General features: G+C 43.8%; 1 protein-coding gene across 1 annotated transcript in view; it reads right to left on the reverse strand.

Annotated features, from left to right (window-relative positions):
• The window catches only part of ITGAL (integrin subunit alpha L), a 430397-nt gene that overhangs the window by 139125 nt on the left and 268773 nt on the right, over nucleotides 1–22499 (reverse strand). Inside the window, exons 16-18 of the mRNA XM_030209478.1 lie at nucleotides 9990–10150; nucleotides 9194–9345; nucleotides 8871–8993 (exon numbers count right to left, since the gene is read on the reverse strand). Coding sequence (XP_030065338.1) covers nucleotides 8871–8993; nucleotides 9194–9345; nucleotides 9990–10150 — 436 coding nt within the window. The remainder of the gene's footprint in view (nucleotides 1–8870; nucleotides 8994–9193; nucleotides 9346–9989; nucleotides 10151–22499) is intronic.

The raw sequence follows: 22499 nt of genomic DNA on the forward strand, positions 1-22499 counted from the left end.
ATTTGTCTACATTAAATTTCATCTGCCATTTGGATGCCCAGTCTTCCAAATTTAATCACCTCACTCATCATTCCCATTTCCAGATCATTAATAAATACGTTAAATAGCACCAGTCCCAGTACAGATCCTTGGGGCATTCCACTATTCACTTTAATCCACTGAGAGAATTGGCCATTTAACCCTACTCTCTGTTTTCAATTCATCAACCAATTCCTAATCTACAACAGAGCATTGCCTTCTATCCCATGATACTTTAATTTTCTCAGGAGTCTCTCATGAGGAACTTTGTCAAACGCTTTCTGAACATCTAGGTACTCTACATCGACTGGCTCAACTTTATCCACATGTTTATTCGTTACTTCAAAAAAATGAAGCAAATTGGTGAGGCAAGACTTTCCTTGGCTGAATCCGTGTTGACTCTGTCCCACTAAACCGCATTTGTCTATGTGTTCAGTGATTTTATTCTTTATGATAGTTTCCACTATTTTACACAGCACTAATGTCAGGCTTACCGGTATGCAATTTCCCAGATCACTCTGGATCTCTTTTTAAAAAGGTACTACTGGATTATTTTAACGGCAAGTTACAGATCACTAACAGCAGACCTTTGCTTTCATATTTGAGTTCTTTCAGTACCCTAGGGTGTATACTATCCGGTCCAGGTGATTTGCTAGTCTTTAATTTGTTGATTTGGCTCAATACATCTTCCAGGTTCACTGAGATTTTTTTCAGTACTGCCATATTATCATCCTTGAAAATTGTCTCTTGTACAGGGAGATCTCTCACATCTTCTTCAGTAAAGACTGAGGCAAAGAATTCATTCAGCTTCTCTGTATGGCACTGTCCTCCCTGAATGCCCCTTTTACTCCTTCTTCTGATATACCTGAAAAAGTTATTACTATGAGGCTTTGCCTCTGAGGCAAGTTTCTCTTCATATTCTCTTTTGGCCTTCTATATCAATACTTTGCATTTAACTTGCCAGGGCATAGTTTGCTTCTTGTTTTCTTCATTCAGATATTTTTTTTCCATATTCTGAAAGACATTCTTTTGACTCTAATAGCATCTTTCACATCTCCCTTTAACCATGCTGGCTGTTGTTTGCTGTTCTTTTCACCTTTATTAATACATGGAATATATCTAGTCCGGGTTTCAAAATGGTATTTTTAAACAACATCCATGCCTGAATTAAAATCCTAACCTTTGCAGCTGAGCCTTTCAGCTTTTTTTAAAACCATTTTCCTCATTTTATCATAGTTGCCATTTCAAAAATTAAATGTCACTGCTGTAGATTTCCTTAATGATTACACTCCAGTTAATTTGATCAAGTTATGATCACTGTTTCCCAGACTTGGAGTATTGTGCTCAGTTTTGGAGGCCGTATCTTGCTAAAGATGTAAAAAGACTGGAAGCGGTGCAAAGAAAAGCTACAAAAATGGTTTGGGATTTGCGTTGCAAACCGTTTGAGAGACTTGCCGACCTGAACATGTATACCTTTGAGGAAAGGAGAAACAGACGTTCAAATATTTGAAAGGTATTAATCCGCAAACGAACCTTTACCGGAGACAGGAAGGTGGTAGAATTAGAGGACATGAATTGAGGTTGGAGGGGGGCAGACTTAGGAGTAATGTCAGGAAGTATTTTTTCATGGAAAGGGTGGTAGATACGTGGAATGCCCTCCCATAGGAGGTGGTAGAGATGAAAACGGTAATGGAATTCAAACATGCGTGGGTAAACACAAAGGAATCCTGTGTAGAAGGAATGGATCTATGGAACCTTAGCAGAGATTGGGTGGCAACGCCGGTAATTGGAGAGTAAAACCAATGCTGGGTGGACTTCTACGGTCTGCGCCCTGATCATGGCTGAAAAGATATGGATGGGCTGGAGTGTAAATTTTAAGGGGCTTCGATGTTAGCTTCAGAACTTTTAGTACAGGAACAGTGCTGGGCAGACTTTTATGGTCTGTGCCCTGAGAAAGGCAGGGACAAATCAAACTTGGGTATACATTTAAAGTAGCACATACCATGTAAAATGAGTTTATCTTGTTGGGCAGACTGGATGGACCATTCAGGTCTTTATCTGCCGTCATTTACCATGTTACTATGACCCAACACTGTTATCTCTTGTACTAAGTCCTGCATTCCACTAAAGACTAGATCCAAAATAGCTCCCCCCCTTTTATTTATTTATTTTATATATTTGTTACATTTGTATCCCACATTTTCCCACATATTGTAGGCTCAATGTGGCTTACATAGTACCGGAGAGGTGTTTGCCGGCTTTGGCGAGAACAAATACAAAGTGATGTTGTGGTAGGATAAAGATCATGTGACACAGCCACAATTAGGGACTTGTACAATGGAAGAGTTGAGTTATGTCCATTACGTACTTTAGTTTTGTTGTGTCACAAAGATCAGGCATTTAGGTTGGATTGGCAGGGTATGCCTTTTTGAATAGATTAGTTTTTAGTGATTTCCGGAATTTAGGTGCGTCGTTTTCAAGGCTTTTGGTAGTGTGTTCCACAGTTGTGTGCTTATGTAGGAAAAGCTGGATGCGTAAGTTGATTTGTATTTGAGGCCTTTGCAGCTTGGGTAGTGCAGATTTAGAAATGTTCGTGTTGATTCTGATGTGTTTCTAGTTGGTAAGTCGATCAAGTCTGTCATGTATCCAGGGGCTTCACCGTAGATAATTTTGTGAACCAGGGTGCAGATTTTGAAGGCAATGCGTTCTTTGATTGGGAGCCAGTGTAGCTTTACGCTGAGGGGCTTTGTGCTTTCGTATCGTGTTTTTCCAAATATAAGCCTAGCTGCCGTGTTCTGAGCAGTCTGAAGCTTCTTTAAGGTCTGTTCCTTGCATCCCGCATAAATTCCATTGCAGTAGTCTAAGTGGCTTACTACCAGGTTGCAAAATGTTTCCCATGGGAAGAATTGTTTCAAGCGTTTGAGTTTCCAGATTGAGTGGAACATTTTCTTTGTTGTGGATGCCACTTGGCTCTCTAGCGTTAAGTTAGGGTCTATTGTAATGCTGAGGTAACTTTTCAGTTACTGGACCAGTTGCTCCAAGAAGCAGTCCTCTCACTTCTCCTAGGATCAGCCTCCAGTCCTCTTCTCCCAACCCTCAGCCCCCAGCATTAGCCTCAGGCCCACCTGCCAGTCTCCATCCCCCAGCAACTGCCTCCAGGTCCCATCTCCCAGCCTGTAACACCAACATCAGCTCCAGCCCCCTATATCCAGGCCTCCCCAGGCATTGGTCACAGCTCCCTTCTCCCTGGCCCTCTCCCAACCATTGACCCAGCCCCCTTCTCCCTCCCCCTCAGTATCTGTCTCAGCTCCCTTATCTCCAAATTCACAGCTTCTTAGTATCAGCATCAGCCACAGCCCCATTTCATACCAGCTGCAGCATATTTCTCCACTTCCGCAGCTGTTCTTTTTTCATAGATTGTAAGCTCTCTTGAGCAGGGACTGTCCTTCCCCTTGTCTAAACTTGTACAGTGCTGCGTAACCCTGGCAGCGCTATAGAAATGCTAAGTAGTAGTAGTAGTAGTATTGTGCTTCAGCCTTGGGCTGAGCAGCAGCTTTGAAAAGTGAGATGAGATACTTCCTGTTTCCAAGTGCCTTGTCTTGAATTTCAAAACTGCCTGAGGTAGAAGGAGCAGAGCTTCATAAATCTGGATTTTCCTAGGTTTAGGAATTACTACAGTGAATATAAGTTTATAATAATTACCATACTGGTAAAGGTCCCTTGACCCCAGTATCCTGTTTCCAAAAATGGCTAATCCAGGTCACAAGTAACTGGCAGGATCCAAAGTAGCAAAATTCCATGCTACTTTTCCCCAGGGATAATCATCTTCTGGCAAAGAGTTTCATGTGTTGAATGAAAAAATCTTTGCTTCTGTAAAAGAATGAGGCACTTTACCTGTTCTGAGGGCCTGATTTAACATTTGCAACAACAGAGGAGTAATCAATTAAAGGGATTTCTTATACAATTCCACCAGGAACCCATTGGGAATGGAGGCCTTACCAGATGGGAAAGGGGATAGAATTTGATAGTAACCACAGAAAGGTAGTGTAACAAAGCAGTTTATATATTATGTATAGGTACTTATTTTGTACCTGGGGCAATGGAAGGTTAAATGACTTCCCAGAGTCACAAGGAACTTCCCTGATAAGGAAAGTCTGATTTAATTAAATAAGGGTACTACCATGGTAAGAAGTTTTAATTCTCATTATTTACTTGGGGCTCACAAACTTTTTCTCAGCACTGTATTTTGTCTTCTTTTTATTCTCCTGACTGTTCTGCTTTTGCCATTATCTACCATTGCTCCCTATTCTGTCCTATCTGCATGCCATGTTGCTTGAGTACGGATAACTTAAAAAACTTTCACTGAACTTTAAATATGAAGATAGGCTGATTCTTAAATTCCAAAATATTATGGGACAATTTTCAAAGGAATTTCAGTGCATAAACTAGTATTTATGCAAAGAGAATTACCCGAGACTGCAGGGCTCAATTTGAGTCCCTTTCTTTATGGGGATAAAGTTTGGTCAGGCCATTTGAAGCATGCTCTTTGCTTTCCCCTCTCTCTACACCCCTTGAATTCCAGTAGTCTAGTGGTTAGTGCAGTGGCATGAGAACCACAGGAATTGGGTTCAATTCCCACTGCATCTCCTTGTGAATCTTGGCAAGTCACTTAACCGTCTGTTGCCCCAGGTACCAAATAAGTACCTGTATCTACTATAATAATTTGCACCTCCAACATTCTGAAGCTGACTGCCAGGAAGCTGAAGCCTGGTTCATAATGTCTGAAGCCTTCCGGTGACGTCACCATGTTGCCTGGGAAACCGCGACGCGTCTCAAGCACGGACGCTACGAGTTCGCAGAACTCAGAGTACATGCTGGGTCAACAGGCAGGCAACAGGCACAAAGAGTAGTCAGAGAGCCAGGCAGAGTTCAGCAACAAGGAATCAAGCAGATAGAAAGAAAGTAACAGGGCAAAACAAACACCTACCGAGGTAGAAGCAGAATGCAGGAGGAGAGATCCGTAGATAAAGTGCTGGCGTCTGATGTCAGCAGGGGTCTAGCAAGAAAGGAAGAATAGCCATAGGGCGCGAGGAAGGAGAGGAAATCATCTGGGCCAATAGAAAAGGATCAGAGGGAGGCTATGAAGGAAAAGAGACACCAGATTGGCCAGCAGAGGGGAGAGGGGAGGAACTGCGAAGGCAGGAGTGGCAAATTTAGATACACCAGGGCCGGAGGGAGAAGACGAGGGAAAGGAGACACCAGATTGGATAGCAGAGGGAAGAGGGAGGAGCCGTGAGTCCGGACAAGTTGGGGCCGAGCCAGTGTGAGGTGAGCTGTGACGCGGAACGCCAAAGAAAATAACAAAACAGCCCAGCCTGCGTGTGCCGGAGGTGTGCGCCGCGTAGCTATGTCAGCCCAGGCTCCGTGTTCCCCAATGATGTCGCCTGGACAGGGGTAGGACGGAGGGAGGGAGGGAAGGGGGCCCTGGAACCTTGCTAGTGCCCATTTCCTTTCTGTTGGAAACGGGCCTCTTTTACTAGTATGATATATAAGACTGCTTTAACTGTAACTACAAAAAGGTGATATATCAAATTCCATCCCCTTTACCTTTCATCCTGCCTGCCTCTTCTCTCCCCTCATTGCTTATCTCTGTTGCCGTCCTCTCTCCACCTTTGATTTCTCCTATACAGAGCTACCCTTAGGGTTATGAAGGGCCATCTTAAAATTTTTATATGACACTCATGCCTTCTCTCTTGCTTCTCCCGAAAATTATGCATTTTCTCCTTCCTATCTCTGAGTCTTGTTCTCCCAAGTCCCCACTTTGTTCTCCAACCTTCACTCTCCTCAGTCTTCCTCTCCCCACTTAATTCCACTTTCCCTCCCTCCATTCTGATTATTTGGATCACACTTCCCAACTTAATCCCTCAGTCCACTCCCTACTCTTCTCTCAAACCAATCTCCCATCTCCACTTTTCCCCACCTCATTCCTCAATGCCCAATCTTCATTCCCTAACCTAATCCCTTAGACCCTGTTTCACCTCCCCCAAACCTATTCCCTACTCTTCCTTTTCCATCTCCTCTCTATCCCCATTATCATCCCACAACCTGAACTGTACCACATTCCTGAGTCTCTGCTAATCCCCATGTCTCCAGCTTAAAAGATACTGCCTGTTAGTCCATCCTCTCTCTCAACTCACTCCCCTCTCAGTGATCCAGTGCCCCTGGCGTTTCCTGTTGCTGTAAAGTCCATTCCCTTAAGTGTTGGTCAAATCACCTGTTTGATTGGTGTAGCAGGGAGAGGACTGGGAGGCAGCAGGAACAGGTTAGAAGCACCTGGCCCTTTTTTTCCTTGTTAGTTGGGCTATGGAGGAAGCAGAACAGCATCCTAAATTTTTGGATCTAGTTATCCACAAGCATGTGGAGAAAAGTGGTGATTTTTTTTTTGTGTGTGGCATCCCTGGGCTGCTTTATGAGAGAGTTTAATGATATTACCTGGGAGTAGGGCTACATTGAGTCACATAGAGTCTGGAGTACTAGACCTAGTTCATTAACTTTTAAGAACAGTCCTGCTCGTATCTCTCCCCGTTTTGCTCTTATCTCTTTCCCTTCCCCATTGTTCTTACCTCTCTCTCCTTCCTTCTAGCATTTTCTTCCCTCCTTTCCTCTTATCTCTCTCACTTTCCTCCTTGTACTTTCACCATTTCCCCCTCCACTTCTCTCTAATCATGCTTTTTTCCCATCAGTCTTTGCAGATGATGGCAGCAGCAGCAACAGCAGCAGCACCACCGTGATAGCTACAGGAAGGGGAAAATTGTTTTTCTACATTAGGCTGCGTCTTCCATCTCTCAAAGCTGAATCAAATTACTTGAACGCGCTGTCCACAGCCGCTGCCTTGATTTCCTCTCCTCTCAGGCCGTCCTCGATCCGCTTCAATCCGGCTTTCGCCCTCTACACTCGACAGAAACAGCACTCTCTAAAGTCTGCAATGACCTGTTCCTTGCCAAATCCAAAGGTCACTACTCCATCCTCATCCTCCTCGACCTATCTGCCGCCTTTGACACCAACAATCATAATTTACTTCTTGACACACTGTCCTCATTCGGGTTCCAGGGCTCCGTCCTCTCCTGGTTCTCTTCGTATCTTTCCCAACGCACCTTCAGAGTATTTTCTAATGGCTCTTCTTCCACCCCCGTCCCGCTCTCTGTTGGGGTTCCTCAAGGATCTGTCCTTGGACCGCTTCTTTTCTCGATATACACCTCTTCCCTGGGCTCGCTGATCTCATCACATGGTTTCCAGTACCATCTCTATGCTGATGACACCCAGCTTTACCTCTCCACTCCCGACATCACAGTCGAAACCCAGGCCAAAGTTTCGGCCTGCCTCTCAGACATCGCTGCCTGGATGTCCAACCGGCATCTGAAACTGAACATGGCAAAGACTGAGCTCCTTGTCTTTCCACCCAAACCCTCTTCTCCTCTTCCCCCACTTTCCGTCTCTGTTGACAACGTCCTCATCCTCCCCGTCTCTTCAGCCCGCAATCTCGGAGTCATTTTCGACTCCTCCCTCTCCTTCTCTGCCCATATCCAGCAGACAGCTAAGACCTGTCGCTTCTTCCTCTTTAATATTAGCAAAATTCGCCCATTCCTCTCTGAACAGACCACCTGAACCCTCGTCCACTCGCTCGTTACCTCTCGTCTTGACTATTGCAACCTTCTCCTCGCTGGCCTCCCGCTTAGCCATCTATCCCCCCTTCAATCTGTCCAAAATTCCGCCGCACGTCTTATCTACCGCGTGAACCGATACTCTCATATCACCCCTCTCCTCAAGTCGCTTCACTGGCTCCCGATCGGCTACCGTGTACAGTTCAAGCTTCTCCTATTGACCTTCAAGTGCACTCAATCTGCAGCCCCCCCATTACCTCTCTACCCTCCTCTCCCCGTATGTTCCCACCCGTAACCTCCGCTCTCAGAACAAATCACTCCTATCTGTACCCTTCTCCACCACCGCTAACTCCAGACTCTGCCCCTTCTGCCTCGCATCACCTTATGCCTGGAACAGACTTCCCGAGCCCATACGCCATGCACCCTCCCTGCCCATTTTCAAGTCCTTACTCAAAGCCCATCTCTTCTCCCTTGCTTTTGGCGCCTAACCACCTTCCCCATTCATGATACCTACACTGACTACATAGTTTGTTACCTTTAGATTGTAAGCTCTCTTGAGCAGGGACCGTCCTTCCCCATGTTTAAACTTGTACAGCGCTGCGTAACCCTGGCAGCGCTAAAGAAATGCTAAGTAGTAGTAGTAGTAGTAGTAATCAGTCTGTTCAGGTGTACCAAATAGAGAAAAAGGAAAGCAGCATTCAGGTTCAATGTCATTTCATTCTGGCTCCTACTACTGCCAATTTGGAGCCAGACCTGTAAAGATGGAGAAATAGCTACACTGCCAATCAGTCCTGTGTGATAGCTGCTCCACCCCTCTCCTTCTGCCATCACTTTAAATTCTTTCACCTGCCACTGACAAGCACTGCACCAAGCCAGCTCTGCTACTCCTCTGCACTTTTCTTTAGGCCTCTATAGGTGCAACGGCCATGAGCTTCAGCTGCAGGGCTGGTGAAGTTGCAACATTTATGAAAGCCTAAAAATGGCTCTAACTATTCAGTCCATTCTGTATCTCATGAAGGCTTTGAATGGTGAGAAAATAATTTTATTTTTATTTTATTTTAGCAGTTCCCCTAGCCTATAAACTACCAAATCTAGTGGATAATGCTTGTGAATTCATAGTCAAATGGAAACTTTTGGAACCACATTTAAAGCCACGCTTAATAAAAGATCTATAGCCACATTGATTCTTACCTCCGTGAATGAGATAGCATTGGAAGACAGGTCAAGAACTGGGGTTGGGCCCTCTCTTGAGAGGTCCTGGAAGGAGAAATTGAGGGATACCTTGATGGGAGACACATAATCCTCAATGCAATTCTGCAGGGAAAGAGGGAAGCAAAAATCAGTCATTGAGTAGTAGCAGCGTGGCTAATGTGTCATGGATTGGGCTTCAAAGAGCCAGAAAAACCCACTGCAGAGAAAGAGCAAAAGGGGTTGACTCCTAACAGCATTCGGGAACCTGAAGAAGCAGCAGCACTAGGGTCAGGTAGCAACAAGAAGCAGGAGCAGATACTTACAGGAAGAAGGATCCTTCTGTGGATACACTGCCTCCCTTCAGAGACTTCCAGGCTATCCATTATAGTTCTCTGGTGGCTTTCAAAAATGACTCTGCTTCTCATTCTGCCCGAGTCTAGCTCTAGGCTGTAGGACAAGTTGGCAGACAGTAGATCTAATGGGAATGAAGGTGCAGGATGGAAGAAAAGTATTAGATATTTAGTGATCAATTTTTTGAAAAACACTGACAGCCTGAATTATCCAGCGAAATCTAGCCAACTAAAACTTAAGGGGGAAGTTATTAACATGGGCTACTATAAAGGCATGTTATAACTACGGGGCTCATTTTTGAATGAAAAAAACTTCCAAAAAGTGTCAAAGTACCATTTGGACAGATTTCTTCTCTAAACGTCCAAATCGGTATTTTTGAAACCAGTTTTGCAGACGTTTATCTATGCATTTCATCTGCAGTGCATCCAAATCACAAAGGGGCATGTTGGGGGTGTTTCAAAGGTGGGATTAAGGTGGGCTTAGGGTGTGCCTAACACTTGGATGTTTTACAGCCATAATGGAACAAAAACAAAACATCTAGGTCAAAATCTTCAATGTTTTGGTCTAGACCTATTTTCTGATCAATGAGACACAAAAAGGTGCCCTAAATGACCATCACACATCTTAATGGTAGCCCATACTGATAACTTCCCCCCTACATCCTTTCTTAGCTGGCTACAGCCCTTTCAAAGCTGATCCCCCTTACCCCGAGAAATAAGTCCCAACCCACAGAAGAAGGAGGAAAAGAGACAATGGAGAATATTTGACCTTGGTATGCAGAGGTCACTTTGCTTGCATTGAAGCAGAGAGTGAGGTTGGTCCCAAAATTGCTCCTGCTCCCTGTAGTCCCTTGGCATTCGAAGTTCTGCAATAGTAACTCTGGGGGATCAAATTCCAGGCAGGCAGACACATTCATGATGGGTCTGGACCTGCAGAAAGAAAAACAGGCAATAATACTCACAGGCAACTTTACAACCTGACTTAACTCAGCCTTGGTAGGCTCTGATACTTTAATTCCTTATACTTCCTCTAGACCTCTTCACTCTCAAATCTCATTTCCTGCACCAACGTTTGCTCAACCTGAGGCAACATGTTGTTTGACTTATTTTATTTTTGGCACCTTACTTATGGAATTGTGTTCTCATATTCCTTCAGAATGAAGCCTTCTATCAAGTGTAAAATAGGCCTGAAAGCCTACCTTTTTGCACAGGCTTTTGGTGATAATTGAGTACCCATGCATTGTTGGGACTGTGGAGCAGGCTCAGCATCATTACATCTTTCTTCTTGCTTTCCTTTTAACTATTATTTTTTGTTTATTGCAAACAAGGCCGGCTTAAGGGACTGTGGTGTCCTGAGCCAACTTACCTTGGTGGCACCCCCTCATTGCATTGCTCTCCCCTCCCCCACAGGATCTGCATCTCTTCCTCCCCTCCCATCTCTTTCCCTCTCCTCTGTCCACCTCCCCGCATGTCAAACACTACCTTCTAACTCTCTCACTCGTCTGTGATCCTGAAAAGTGGCAGCAGCATGACAGACTCATCAGAGGAGGCAGGATGCAGCAGGACCACAGGGGAGTGAGAGAGGTGAGGGAAGAGAGAAAGATCTGACTGAGGAGGAGGAAATGCTTAACCAGTACACCAGGTAAGGTCAGAAGCCAATTTTTAAAAAAGGTTCCAGAGGTGATCCGGGAAATTATAGACCGGTAAGACTGACGTCGGTGCCGGGCAAAATGGTAGAGACTATTATAAAGAACAAAATTACACAGTATATTCAAAAGGTACTTGTGATCTGAATTGTCCACTGTTGGAAACAGGATGCTGGGCTTGATGGACTTTTGGTCTTGTCCCAGTATGGCAATACTTATGTGCTTATGGGTATTTTGACACCCTGGAGCAGAGCCTCACCTGGTCCAGTGGTTAAGCCAGCACTGATTACAAACTGTTCTGACATTCTGTGAAGCAGGGGCGTATCTGGACTCCGGCGGTAGGGGGGGCCAGAGCCAGAGGGAGGGGGCACATTTTAGCGCCCCCCCCCCCGCCGCCGCCGCCGCCGCCGCCGCCGCCGCCGAGCCCCCACCGCCACCAATGACTTAGTCTCTCCACCCCCCTCCCGCCGCCAACCCTCCCCCGCTGCCGTTCTTACTTTTGCTGGCGGGGGACCCCAACCCCCGCCAGCCGAGGTCTGCTTCCACCTGCCGCTGCCTTCAAAACTTCTTCTTCAGCCGGCGGGGGACCCCAAACCCCCGCCAGCCGCCCCGCGCTGTTTAAAATTCATCTTCGGCCTCCGTGGCCGTGCTGCTGGGATAGGCGGCGCTGTTGAAATCCACTTCGGAGTCTGACGTCGCAGCACGTACAACGTACAACGACGTCAGACTCCGAAGTGGATTTCAACAGCGCCGCCTATCCCAGCAGCACGGCCACGGAGGCCGAAGATGAATTTTAAACAGCGCGGGGCGGCTGGCGGGGGTTTGGGGTCCCCCGCCGGCTGAAGAAGAAGTTTTGAAGGCAGCGGCAGGTGGAAGCAGACCTCGGCTGGCGGGGGTTGGGGTCCCCCGCCAGCAAAAGTAAGAACGGGCACGGGGGAGGGTTGATGGCGGTAGGGGGGGCCAGGGCAAAATCTGCGGGGGCCCAGGCCCCTGAGGCCCCACGCAGATACGCCCCTGCTGTGAAGTACAGTATATTAAATAATGTATTAATCTAAACTAATCCATTCCTCACTTGCCCCATTGCATCTATGGATTTATACCTTTATACCTTTTTTTCAACTAACTCAGTACATCTGTGACTAGCAGTCAGGAGCTATAATCCCTTTATCAAGTCAGTTTGCAGAGGAGGCCTTAAGATGTAGTTTTCTGCCCAGAATGGGACATGGTCTATTAAGAAAAGCAGTGCAATAAAAGGTTTTAAAATATGTTATCATTAGATGTTGGGACATTTATTGTGAACTATTTTTTTTTAAATATGATTGAAGAAATTATCTTTTCAATATGAACCTAATTAAAAAATTTTTTTTTTAAATGAACACCTATGTCAAAGTTGGGAAAAGACTCCAAGTTTATAAAGGTAGCATGCCTCTACGCCTTTATAAAATAGGCTTCTAGAACCAGGACCAGTAGCACATAAATGTTCTCATGCAAATTTAAACTTGCTCTGAAGAAAGTGTAAATTTATGTGTGTTCTATGCATGTACCTGTGTAACTTATAAAATATGTGTGTACACTGTAACTTGGTTTGGGGGGATGCTTTTCTGGTTGGGAGAAGGAGTCAGGAGGGAGAGTCGGTTCAGTTTGGGAGTGCTTTTCTTGTTGGGTGAGTTTGAGGAGGGTTGGATCAGTTTGTGGAACTGCGTCTTGGGGGAGGGGGTCAGGAGGATGGTCAGATGATGTTGGGGTGGGATGATAAGATCTGATATTCCCTTATGTGGGTCTCTGTTGAATACAGGCCAGAACTCAAATAAGAGCCGGCAGCCAGCACATGCCCGCATTGCTCTGCTTGTGCCTGGACATGGCCCAGCATTGAATATCCAGTGCTAATTTAGCTAACCATGGTTAGGACTTTAAAAAAATGCTGCTGGCTACCAGCTGAATATCATTGGTTATATTTCCAGATTTTACGGGCCTCATATTACCATATTTTTCGGACTATAAGACGCACTTTTTTCCCCAAAAATTTGGGAGGAAAATGGGAGGTGCGTCTTATAGTCCGAAGGTAGATTTGGCTGGCTGGCTGGCTGGCCGCCCGCCCTCCGAGTTCAGGATCGCCCTCCCCCCGGCCCTGTCACCACTTCTCCCTACTCACGTCACGGCGGCCATTTTTAATCTCGCCGAGACCGTCAGACTGCATACAGGAGGATGGAGAGCAGCGCGCTGGGCAGGAAAGAGGGGGCTCTTTCCTGCCCCTACGTCACTAGACCACCAGGGAAGACCGCATGACGTGAGTAGGGAGAAGTGGTGACAGGGCCGGGGGGAGGGCGATCCCGAACTCGGACAAGACGCACCGGAGCACCTAGGTTTTAGAGGAGGGAAAAAAGAAAATTTTTTTTTCCTATTTCCCTCCTCTAAAACCTAGGTGCGTCTTATGGTCCGGTGCGTCTTATAGTCCGAAAAATACGGTAAATCTTGAGCTCCTAAATTTATGCTCCTAAGTTAGTTCACAGCACCTAAATTTGTGTCCTATTTTCAGTCAAACATAGTTATCTTAATTTGTGATTTTGTGATTTGTGATTTTAAAGTTATGGTTATAATTTTAGGCCTCTTTATTCATTTGCTTAAATTTATGAATCTAATTTATGGGTGTTGTGCTGAAAATGAGTATTATACTCCTATTTTTCCCAACCCTAAATCTGCCTCTGTTGCCACTCGCTTTTTATGCTCCTAAATTAAGGAGCTTAGCATAGGTGCCCAGTATAAGAGGCTTGGAGAGGCTTAGCCTTCTCAGCCCCAACCATATTTTTTCTTACCTCCCCCCCCCCCCCCCCCCGTTGCTACCTTCACCTCTGCTGCTGCTTCAAATGACTAGCAGAAGCAGCAGCAAACTGAAACAAGTGTGGCAGAGAGAAGAGGAGAGATACTGGATTGAAGGGGGAGAGGATAGAATGAGAGAAAGACTGAGGAATAAGAGGAAGAGGAATAGGAGAGCCGGGTGACAGAAAGTGATGGAAAACTGTTTGTAGATGCAGAAAAAAAGAGGGAAACTGGATAGTATGAATGAAAGAAATTTGGCCAGTGGCAGAAAAATAATTGAAAGAAAGCTGAAAATTAAAAATCCATATTGGAGATAGATGTAGTGAAGGAAACAAGCAAAAAAGAAAAAAGAATCCACACTCTGCACACAGCAAGCATGAAAAAAACAGCGGAGTCAACGAGAATGGCTGAGAACTTTAATAATAATCCTTCAATCTGACTCGACACGGATGTGTTTTGGCAATATGGCCAGTGTTAGGAGTCTATGGGTACGTGGAAAATACAACAAAATGCACACATATAAATAATACAAATGCAATGATAATATAAAAGTATAAAAACATAAAAACAACTTACCCAAAATATTAAGGTGTGAGAATGCTATGAACATAAGTAAATACTTCATGTCAGTTGCCTCCAAAAAAATGGGTACATGCAAACACATATATAATCATGTAAAATTTTAAATACTCAATCAATATAAACACATGCAAAAAATGTAAAAATATGCTTAAACAACCAGTATAGCATAAATATGGAACACATATAAAAATATGAGTAAGAAAAACCATATATCATAGTGATGTATATATAAAAATAATATGTTAAATGGAAATTAAAAATGACAAAGTACAATCACATACAATGGTGTGCAAAAAAAACATACCTGTAGCTTTTTAGCAAAGAGCATACAGGCCTAGAGTCGAAAGAACGATTAAATCATCAACCTGTTTAAGCACTTAACCCTTGTTATTTGGATAGGAAAAACAGAGGAGAATGTGCAATATACATGGTGTATCTCATAATGGAGACAGAGGAGAAAGTGCAACATGCAGAATATATCTCATGGTACAAAAATCAAATGAGGGTGTGAAATAACATTGATATCTCAACTTCAATGTGGCAAGAAACAGAAAGACATTCCCAGGGAAGTGTGAAAGATTAAAAGTGAAAATAAAGAGGTTAATAAACTATATGGAGAGACATGGCAAACAATGAAATACTATAAACACATATACAGACCTTCCAAAGCTGGAAAATCAATTTGAAACAGCTGCCATCATGAGATACTAACAAAGCAATGTGAGCCATGGATCTATAGAAAGTAAATAGCGTACTTCTTGAAAAACGTATTGAAAGTAAATGGCGAATATCATAAAATAGCTAAATATCAATGTTCATGGAGAGGGACATAATAATGTGACATATGAAAGAATGTCAATACACAATGAGTCAAGCAAGAGAAAAATGGCAAATGGACAGAAAACCCTATCAAGAGAGACAAAAGAAAGCAGAAACCAAAGATGGGACCAACACAATTAGAACAATTAAATGGCCAGATATTTGCCGCAAGGGAATCGTTAGTGTGGCTTTGTAAAAGAAGCCCATTGTGAATAAGTAGAATCCTAAGATCTTAAAGGAGTACTAGGTGCTGCAGTAATAGGAGACAGAGCTAGGACCTCAGCTGTTTTTTCATTGAGGATCGAGGTTAATTATTGATAACTGAACATTTGCAAGGAAAATACCCCCTTTCCCAATCTGCATGACTCCTGTTTCCTCCTCTTCAGTGTAGATGCAGCAACATCTGGGGACATCCAGACTTACAAGCCCATAAATAAAACATTTTTAACCCTGATGAACTTCTTCATAGGCCAGTTTCTATCAGGATCTAGGAAACAAGTTATTAATAAAGTAGAGAAGGTTGCCCTGAGCCAGTCCCCTCTAAAACTGCAGTCAGTTCCAGGCTATCCAGAGTCAGCTGAGCAGGTTGTCCTAAATTCTCTAATTCCCTCCTTCTAGCATGATGCAAGTAGAAGGCTCATGGGGGGATCTTCTGTACAGTAGCTACAAACTTTTTAAACAGATTCAGTGATGAAACTGTTCATGTGGAAAATTCAACAAATGTAAGCTCCTTCTTGTTACAGTGTCTTTCAGGGACTCCAATTTTCTATGCAGGACTGTAGAATCACAAATAAAAGTCTTTTCCCTAACTTGAGATATAGCAGCTTTCCCCCCTATATTTGTGACCAATTGTTTAACCACAATTAAGTCCTGCTCTATATCAGAAACAGGAATTAGGACCCTCAATCTGTTTTGCAAGACCTTGAATCTGAAATGACAGAATACTCCAAGGCCACCAAACCCTCCCAAATGGAATGGAAATCAAGATAGTCAGGTCTGACCAGAGTTGATCTTCTTGAAGCTTCTGCAGCTCCATCAGTGGAGTCCAAGGTTGTTTATTAATATGACCACTCAATACAGCTTCAATCAACCCCTCTGAAGCTGCGATTGATGTCAAGGCACCTTCAGTTCCCCATGATTGTTGTGAGGGTACTCGATTCTTTGGACTGAGGGTAACATCAAGCCCAAGGGAGAATAGAGGTCCTCCTGCTATCCCTTCAACTCCCAATGGACTGCTCAGAGGAACATCCATTGCCAAGGGTCAAGAGACAAGGGACTTATTGGTCCTCTAACCACCAGGGCCTGCCATTCAGTTAAATGTTGCAGCTTCCCCTTGCACTCACTGTTCCTTCTAAGCTAAGTGGGAGTCCTCCAACTGCATTGCTGCCAGTGGTAGGTGGTGCTTCAATATTGTGTTTTCAATAGCTAAGGACAGACAGGTTCCCTGGACTCCTGTAATGTTTGCCTACGCCTTAGTATTGAAAATGTAATAGTGAAATAGCACCTCCCATTGACAGGACTGTAGGTGGAGGACTCCTGCTCAGCTTAGAGGGAGCAGTGCTTGCACTTGCATGCCATTAGTGCTTTTCAGTGCCATTAGTGAATAAGGAAAAAACTCAAACTAAGAAGGAAATACAGGAAACTGTGCAGCACTGATGTTGACTTGATGCCATATTTGATCTCCCCTTGGTGTTTGCCCCTATGTATATTTTCAGTTTAAGGTTACTTCTCCAGCATGAAACGTTTATACCATTTGGCTATTCTATATGAGGCTGCCTTGGGCTCTACTTACTAATGTGCATTAAGTCCTCTGTGTTTTTCTTCCTTGCCCCTGCCCTCTGGAACTCGCTTCCTCAAAGTCTGAGGCTGGAGGATTCATATAAACCTTTCCGAGTACTCTTAAAAACTTAGGGACCCTTTTACTAAGGCACGTAGGCATCTATGCGCGTGCCCCGGGTGGTAATTCCATTTTTGACACACGTCCAAAACAAGCGGTACAAAATATTTTCTACTGCGTGGTGCTTACCCGGCAGTAATTGACAGTTTACGTGTGCTGACGCTTACCACCTGGTTAGCACGTGAGACCTTACCGCTAAGTCAACGCACTATACAATGGTCTGACTACAAAGGGCCTGCACCAGCTCCAGTTGATTCAGAATGCAGCAGCAAGACTCATAGAAGGTTGCAAGCAATGTGACCACATCATATCATTTTTGCAAAAACTTCATTGGCTACCAGTACAATACAGGGCTAAACTTAAAACTCTATGTCTGATCTTCAAGGCCCTGAAAGGAAATGGCCCCGAGTATCTGAAGAATAGGATGATCCTCCACACACCGCCAAGGACACTAAGGTCCTCCCAAGGACTTTCACTAACTACACCCTCTCCAAAAGACATTACACGATGTGATACCCGCAAGCGAGCCTTCTCCGGAGAAGCCCCCACACTCTGGAATGCATTGCCTGAAAGGCTCCGCTTAACACAAGACTACCTCTACTTCAGGAAGCAGGTGAAAGCTTGGCTCTTCAACCAAGCCTTTAATGGAAGAAGTAACTAACTTGTTATTCTCACTCACACATACAAGGATTGACTCGGGCTGTACATACTGCAGCGGGACATGTTTATCCACTCCTACCCTAGCTGAGATAATATTTAACCATCTCTCTGACCTCATGTGCATCTTTCTTCAAATCTTCAAACCTTACTTTCTAATTCTTCCTACTTTCTTACTCATCTATATGTTACAACTTTGCCTTACCCTTCATTACCAATTATAATGTTCTAGTACATGTGGAGGGGCATAATCGAAAGCAAACGCCTATCCCCATGGGCGTTTATCTCCGAGAACGGGTCCGTGAAGGGGCGGGCCGAACCGTATTTTCGAAAAAATGGACGTTTTTGAGCTGGGCGTTTGTTTTTTTTAGCGATAATGGAAACTAAAAACGCCCAGCTCAAAAACGTCCTAATCCGAGCCATTTGGTCGTGGGAGGGGCCACGATTCGTAGTACACTCGCCCCCCCTGACATGCCAGGACACCAACTGGGCACCCTAGAGGTCAGTGTGGTGGACTTCAGACAACGCTCCCATATGCATAGCTCCCTTACCACGGGTGCTGAGCACCCAACCCCCCTCCCCCAAAACCCATTACCCACAAATGTATAACACTACCATAGCTCTTAGGGGTGAAGGGGGCACCTACATGTGGGTACAGTGGGTTTTGGAGGCCTCCCATTTACCAGCACAAGTGTTACAGGTAGGGGGGATGGGCCTGGGTCCGCCTGCCTGAAGTGCACTGCGGTACCCACTAAAAGTGCTCCAGGGACCTGCATACATGCAGGCCTCTAGGACTTGTTGCTGCTGTATAACATTGGCACACCAGTTGACACCTGAAGACTAATCTCTCCGAAAACATCCTTTATTGGAATAAGCACGTTTACTCACAGTTAACTGCAGAGGTTGTGCCCCACTGGCAACGAGTCTCCCTGGTACTGAGATTAGCAGTAGGTCAGAGCTGGCAGAATGCTGTACAATGCCCTCTTTCAGCCACATTCAATGTAAGAACTAAGTTGTGTAACGTGGCTAACACACAAAAGGGAACTAAAACTGGCTTACAAAAATGGCCACTACCGCATGGACTACAACAGGAAACACAACAGGGCACACTCTGACCCAGTAGGCAGGGGGAAAAGCACCATGGGAGAAGAGCCTACCAACTACCAACATTGTGAGACTGTAACACAAGCTAATGAAATCACGGAGCCCAATACCCTACACCCACCACAATGCAATGCTGATGTGACCCTGTAGTGCACCCGAGAGCCACATCTGACCCAGGGAAAGGCTGTGAGAGGATCAAACACATTCTGCTGTCATGGAGGTGGGTACGGCATTTGAGGCTGGCATACAGGCTGGGAAAAAAGTTTTTAAAGTGGGTTTTTTTTTGTGGGAGGGGGTTAGTGACCACTGGGGGAGTCCTGGGACGTCATCCCCGATTCCCTCCAGTGGTCATCTGGGCAGTTGGGGCACTTTTTTGGGACCTGTTCATGAAAAAAAAGGGTCCAAAAAAAGTGACCCAAAATCGCAGTAAAAACGCCTTTTTTTTCCGATTATCAGCTACAGACGCCCATCTCTCCTCGGCTGATAACCACGCCCCAGTCCCGCCTCCGACACGCCTTCGACATGCCTCCATCAACTTTATTCATTTCTGCGACGGAGTGCAGTTGGAAACGCCCAAAATCGGCTTTCGATTATACTGATTTGGGTGCCTTTGCGAGAAAAACGCCCATCTCCTGATTTGGGTCGAAATATAGGCGTTTTTCTCTTTCAATTATAAGCTGGATTGTGTTGTCATTGCAAGTAGTATACCATCCTAATAAGAGGAGTTTGATTAGTATATATAAAGTTAGTTTGGAGGTGTCCCTTTAAATTAATGGAAAAAATTTTCCAACTCTTGTATGAAATGTATATCTCACAAATGGAACCTCAAACCTCCAAACAAGGAACCATACCGAAGTATTGACAATGCCTTGTATAACCAGGAGTAGGTTAATATCATAGGTTCCTATTTAAGGAAGAAAAAGAGAAAAAAACCCAAATGCAAAAACTCATACTACATGAGAAAACCGTATGGGATGAAAAACTCTCTTTCCCTCTTAAAAAGTTATATAGATTATAAATTAAACGGACACCAAACAACCAAACTACCCAAAACTGACCCCAGCCAGAAAAAAGACTACCTAAAGAAGCCCCCCTGGGAGGAAGGAACCTGAAGTTCAATTAAACATAACATAAAGCCTCAGATAGCCGAGGCAAACGTTTATAAACCCACTCTATCCTACCAAAGTGTATAGCAAACATGCCCAACACCTATGGCAAAGGGTTTACTTAGCTTGATCCAGGCGAAACAGCTTCAGGAAAGTTTCAATCAAAAAATCCCCCCCAAGGACTCCGGAGCCTTGTAGAACTTCTACAACGGCGAAAAAAAACGTCGACCCTTCAACAAGAGCGCCTTGTTTTGCCAACCTCGTGGCTGCTTCAGGAAGGGCGCTTCAAATCCATCTGGAAATATAAAGCCAAATCAATACTGAAAACCAAAGCTCAGTCGTATGGATCCCAAAGATGGTGCAGGAGCAGGAACTCCAGATCTAACTGAGTTTTTTAAAGAAACGTGTAGTGACGTCATGATGTCATAGCGTCATTGCATTACATGTCCAATCCTAATGTCCAGAAGGCGAAGGAAACCACACCTCCCCAATTGCACCTCATTAATAGTAAGCATTCCATTCAATGTTTCTATTTAATCCTTGAGGAGCAACTGTTTTAAGTAAATAAATCCAATGTTGTTCCTTACGCCATAGAATTGTTTTTAAATCCCCCCCCCCTCTCTTACCCATAAACACTTGATCAATGATCATGCACTGCAACTGGTTGAACCGATGTTGAGCTTGTTCACAATGACGAGTCATAGGTGCTTCCAACTTGGCATTAGTAATACAATGCCGATGTTCTATGACCCTTGTTTTAAACTGACGAGTGGTGTGACCTATATAGAGCAAATTGCACGGACACCGAAAAAGATAGACCACATTTTTTGATTCACACGTGGTTCTGTATTTCAATTTGTAAATCTTACCGTCCGTGGACTTAAATTCTGTACTTTCCACTGTTATAGAACAAATGAAACAATGTCCACATTTCTGATGATATCCCTCTAATTGTGTGGTATTTGACCACACATCTGCCACGCTAAGTTGGTCTTGTAAATTTTGATTCTGAACATAGGAAAGCATGAGATGATGATCCTGAAATGCTTCCTGAGGAAGCATGACATTCCAATGTTTCCTTAGAATTGCGGAAATCTGAGGAGATCTATCTGTAAACTTCAAAACAGAAGAGATCACTTTCCATACTCTTAGTCCTTTTGTATTGATTATCTTGGATAAGAAGATCTCTATGTTGAAACAGAGCTCTTTTATCCTAGATCAAGCTAAGTAAACCCTTTGCCATAGGTGTTGGGCATGTTTGCTATACACTTTGGTAGGATAGAGTGGGTTTATAAACGTTTGCCTCGGCTATCTGAGGCTTTATGTTATGTTTAATTGAACTTCAGGTTCCTTCCTCCCAGGGGGGCTTCTTTAGGTAGTCTTTTTTCTGGCTGGGGTCAGTTTTGGGTAGTTTGGTTGTTTGGTGTCCGTTTAATTTATAATCTATATAACTTTTTAAGAGGGAAAGAGAGTTTTTCATCCCATACGGTTTTCTCATGTAGTATGAGTTTTTGCGTTTGGTTTTTTTTCTCTTTTTCTTCCTTAAATAGGAACCTATGATATTAACCTACTCCTGGTTATACAAGGCATTGTCAATACTTCGGTATGGTTCCTTGTTTGGAGGTTTGAGGTTCCATTTGTGAGATATACATTTCATACAAGAGTTGGAAAATTTTTTCCATTAATTTAAAGGGACACCTCCAAACTAACTTTATATATACTAATCAAACTCCTCTTATTAGGTTGGTATATTCTCTATAGAGTTTGTATTTTCCTATAGTTGTTAAAGTAGTATACCATGCCATACTTTGTATTGTTGTTCGAATATTTTTACTGCTTTAATTGCCTATTGCTCATGTTTGATCTATTCTTACTGTACACCGCCTTGAGTAAATTCCTTCAAAAAGGCGGTAAATAAATCCTAATAAATAAATAAATGAATTAATGGATGGCAGTAAGGTCTCAGGCCAAAAATGAATGCACACTGGTTTTAATTTTGCTGCATGTCCATTTTCAGCCACAAAAAAAGGACCTGCGCTTGTCCAAAATACACGCCTCCACCAGTGCAGACCACTTTTCAGTGCGCTATAGTAAAAAGGCCCCTTATTTTTTTCAATTTGGCCTTTGGTTAATAATTGGTGCCTCAATTTGGCTTCAGAGTGTCTTTCAGTTCTCTAACCGATCTCTGCAAAGGGAGACAGGAAATAATTTGATGTTTCTATGTCGATGATAATGTAGTTGTATTTATTAACACTGTTTGTAACTGACCTGAATTGGGAGAATGTCTGTGATATTGAGTGTTTGGTCTTGAGCGTTTTGAGCTTTACTATGAATTATGGAGTTCCTTGTGTTTTTATGTTATATTGTTTTTAATTGTTTTACATTTATATTGTAAACTGTTTTGGTTTGACTACAAGAGAAACGGTATATCAAATGTAATAAACGATAAACAAAACTGGTTAACATGCAGTAATGCTATAAAACACTTAAAAAAATGCAAGCCCTATTATTACTAGTGGGGCTTTGTTACTAGCTATACACTTAATTCAAATTACTGCATGTTAATGGTTGTATAGCAACTGGTTAACACACATTAGTAAGCAGAGACCTGAGTTTGTAACAAAATGTTTTTGTATTTCAGCAATCTGGAT

The sequence above is a fragment of the Microcaecilia unicolor genome, chromosome 7 (genome assembly GCF_901765095.1).
Source record: "Microcaecilia unicolor chromosome 7, aMicUni1.1, whole genome shotgun sequence".
NCBI lineage: Eukaryota > Metazoa > Chordata > Amphibia > Gymnophiona > Siphonopidae > Microcaecilia > Microcaecilia unicolor.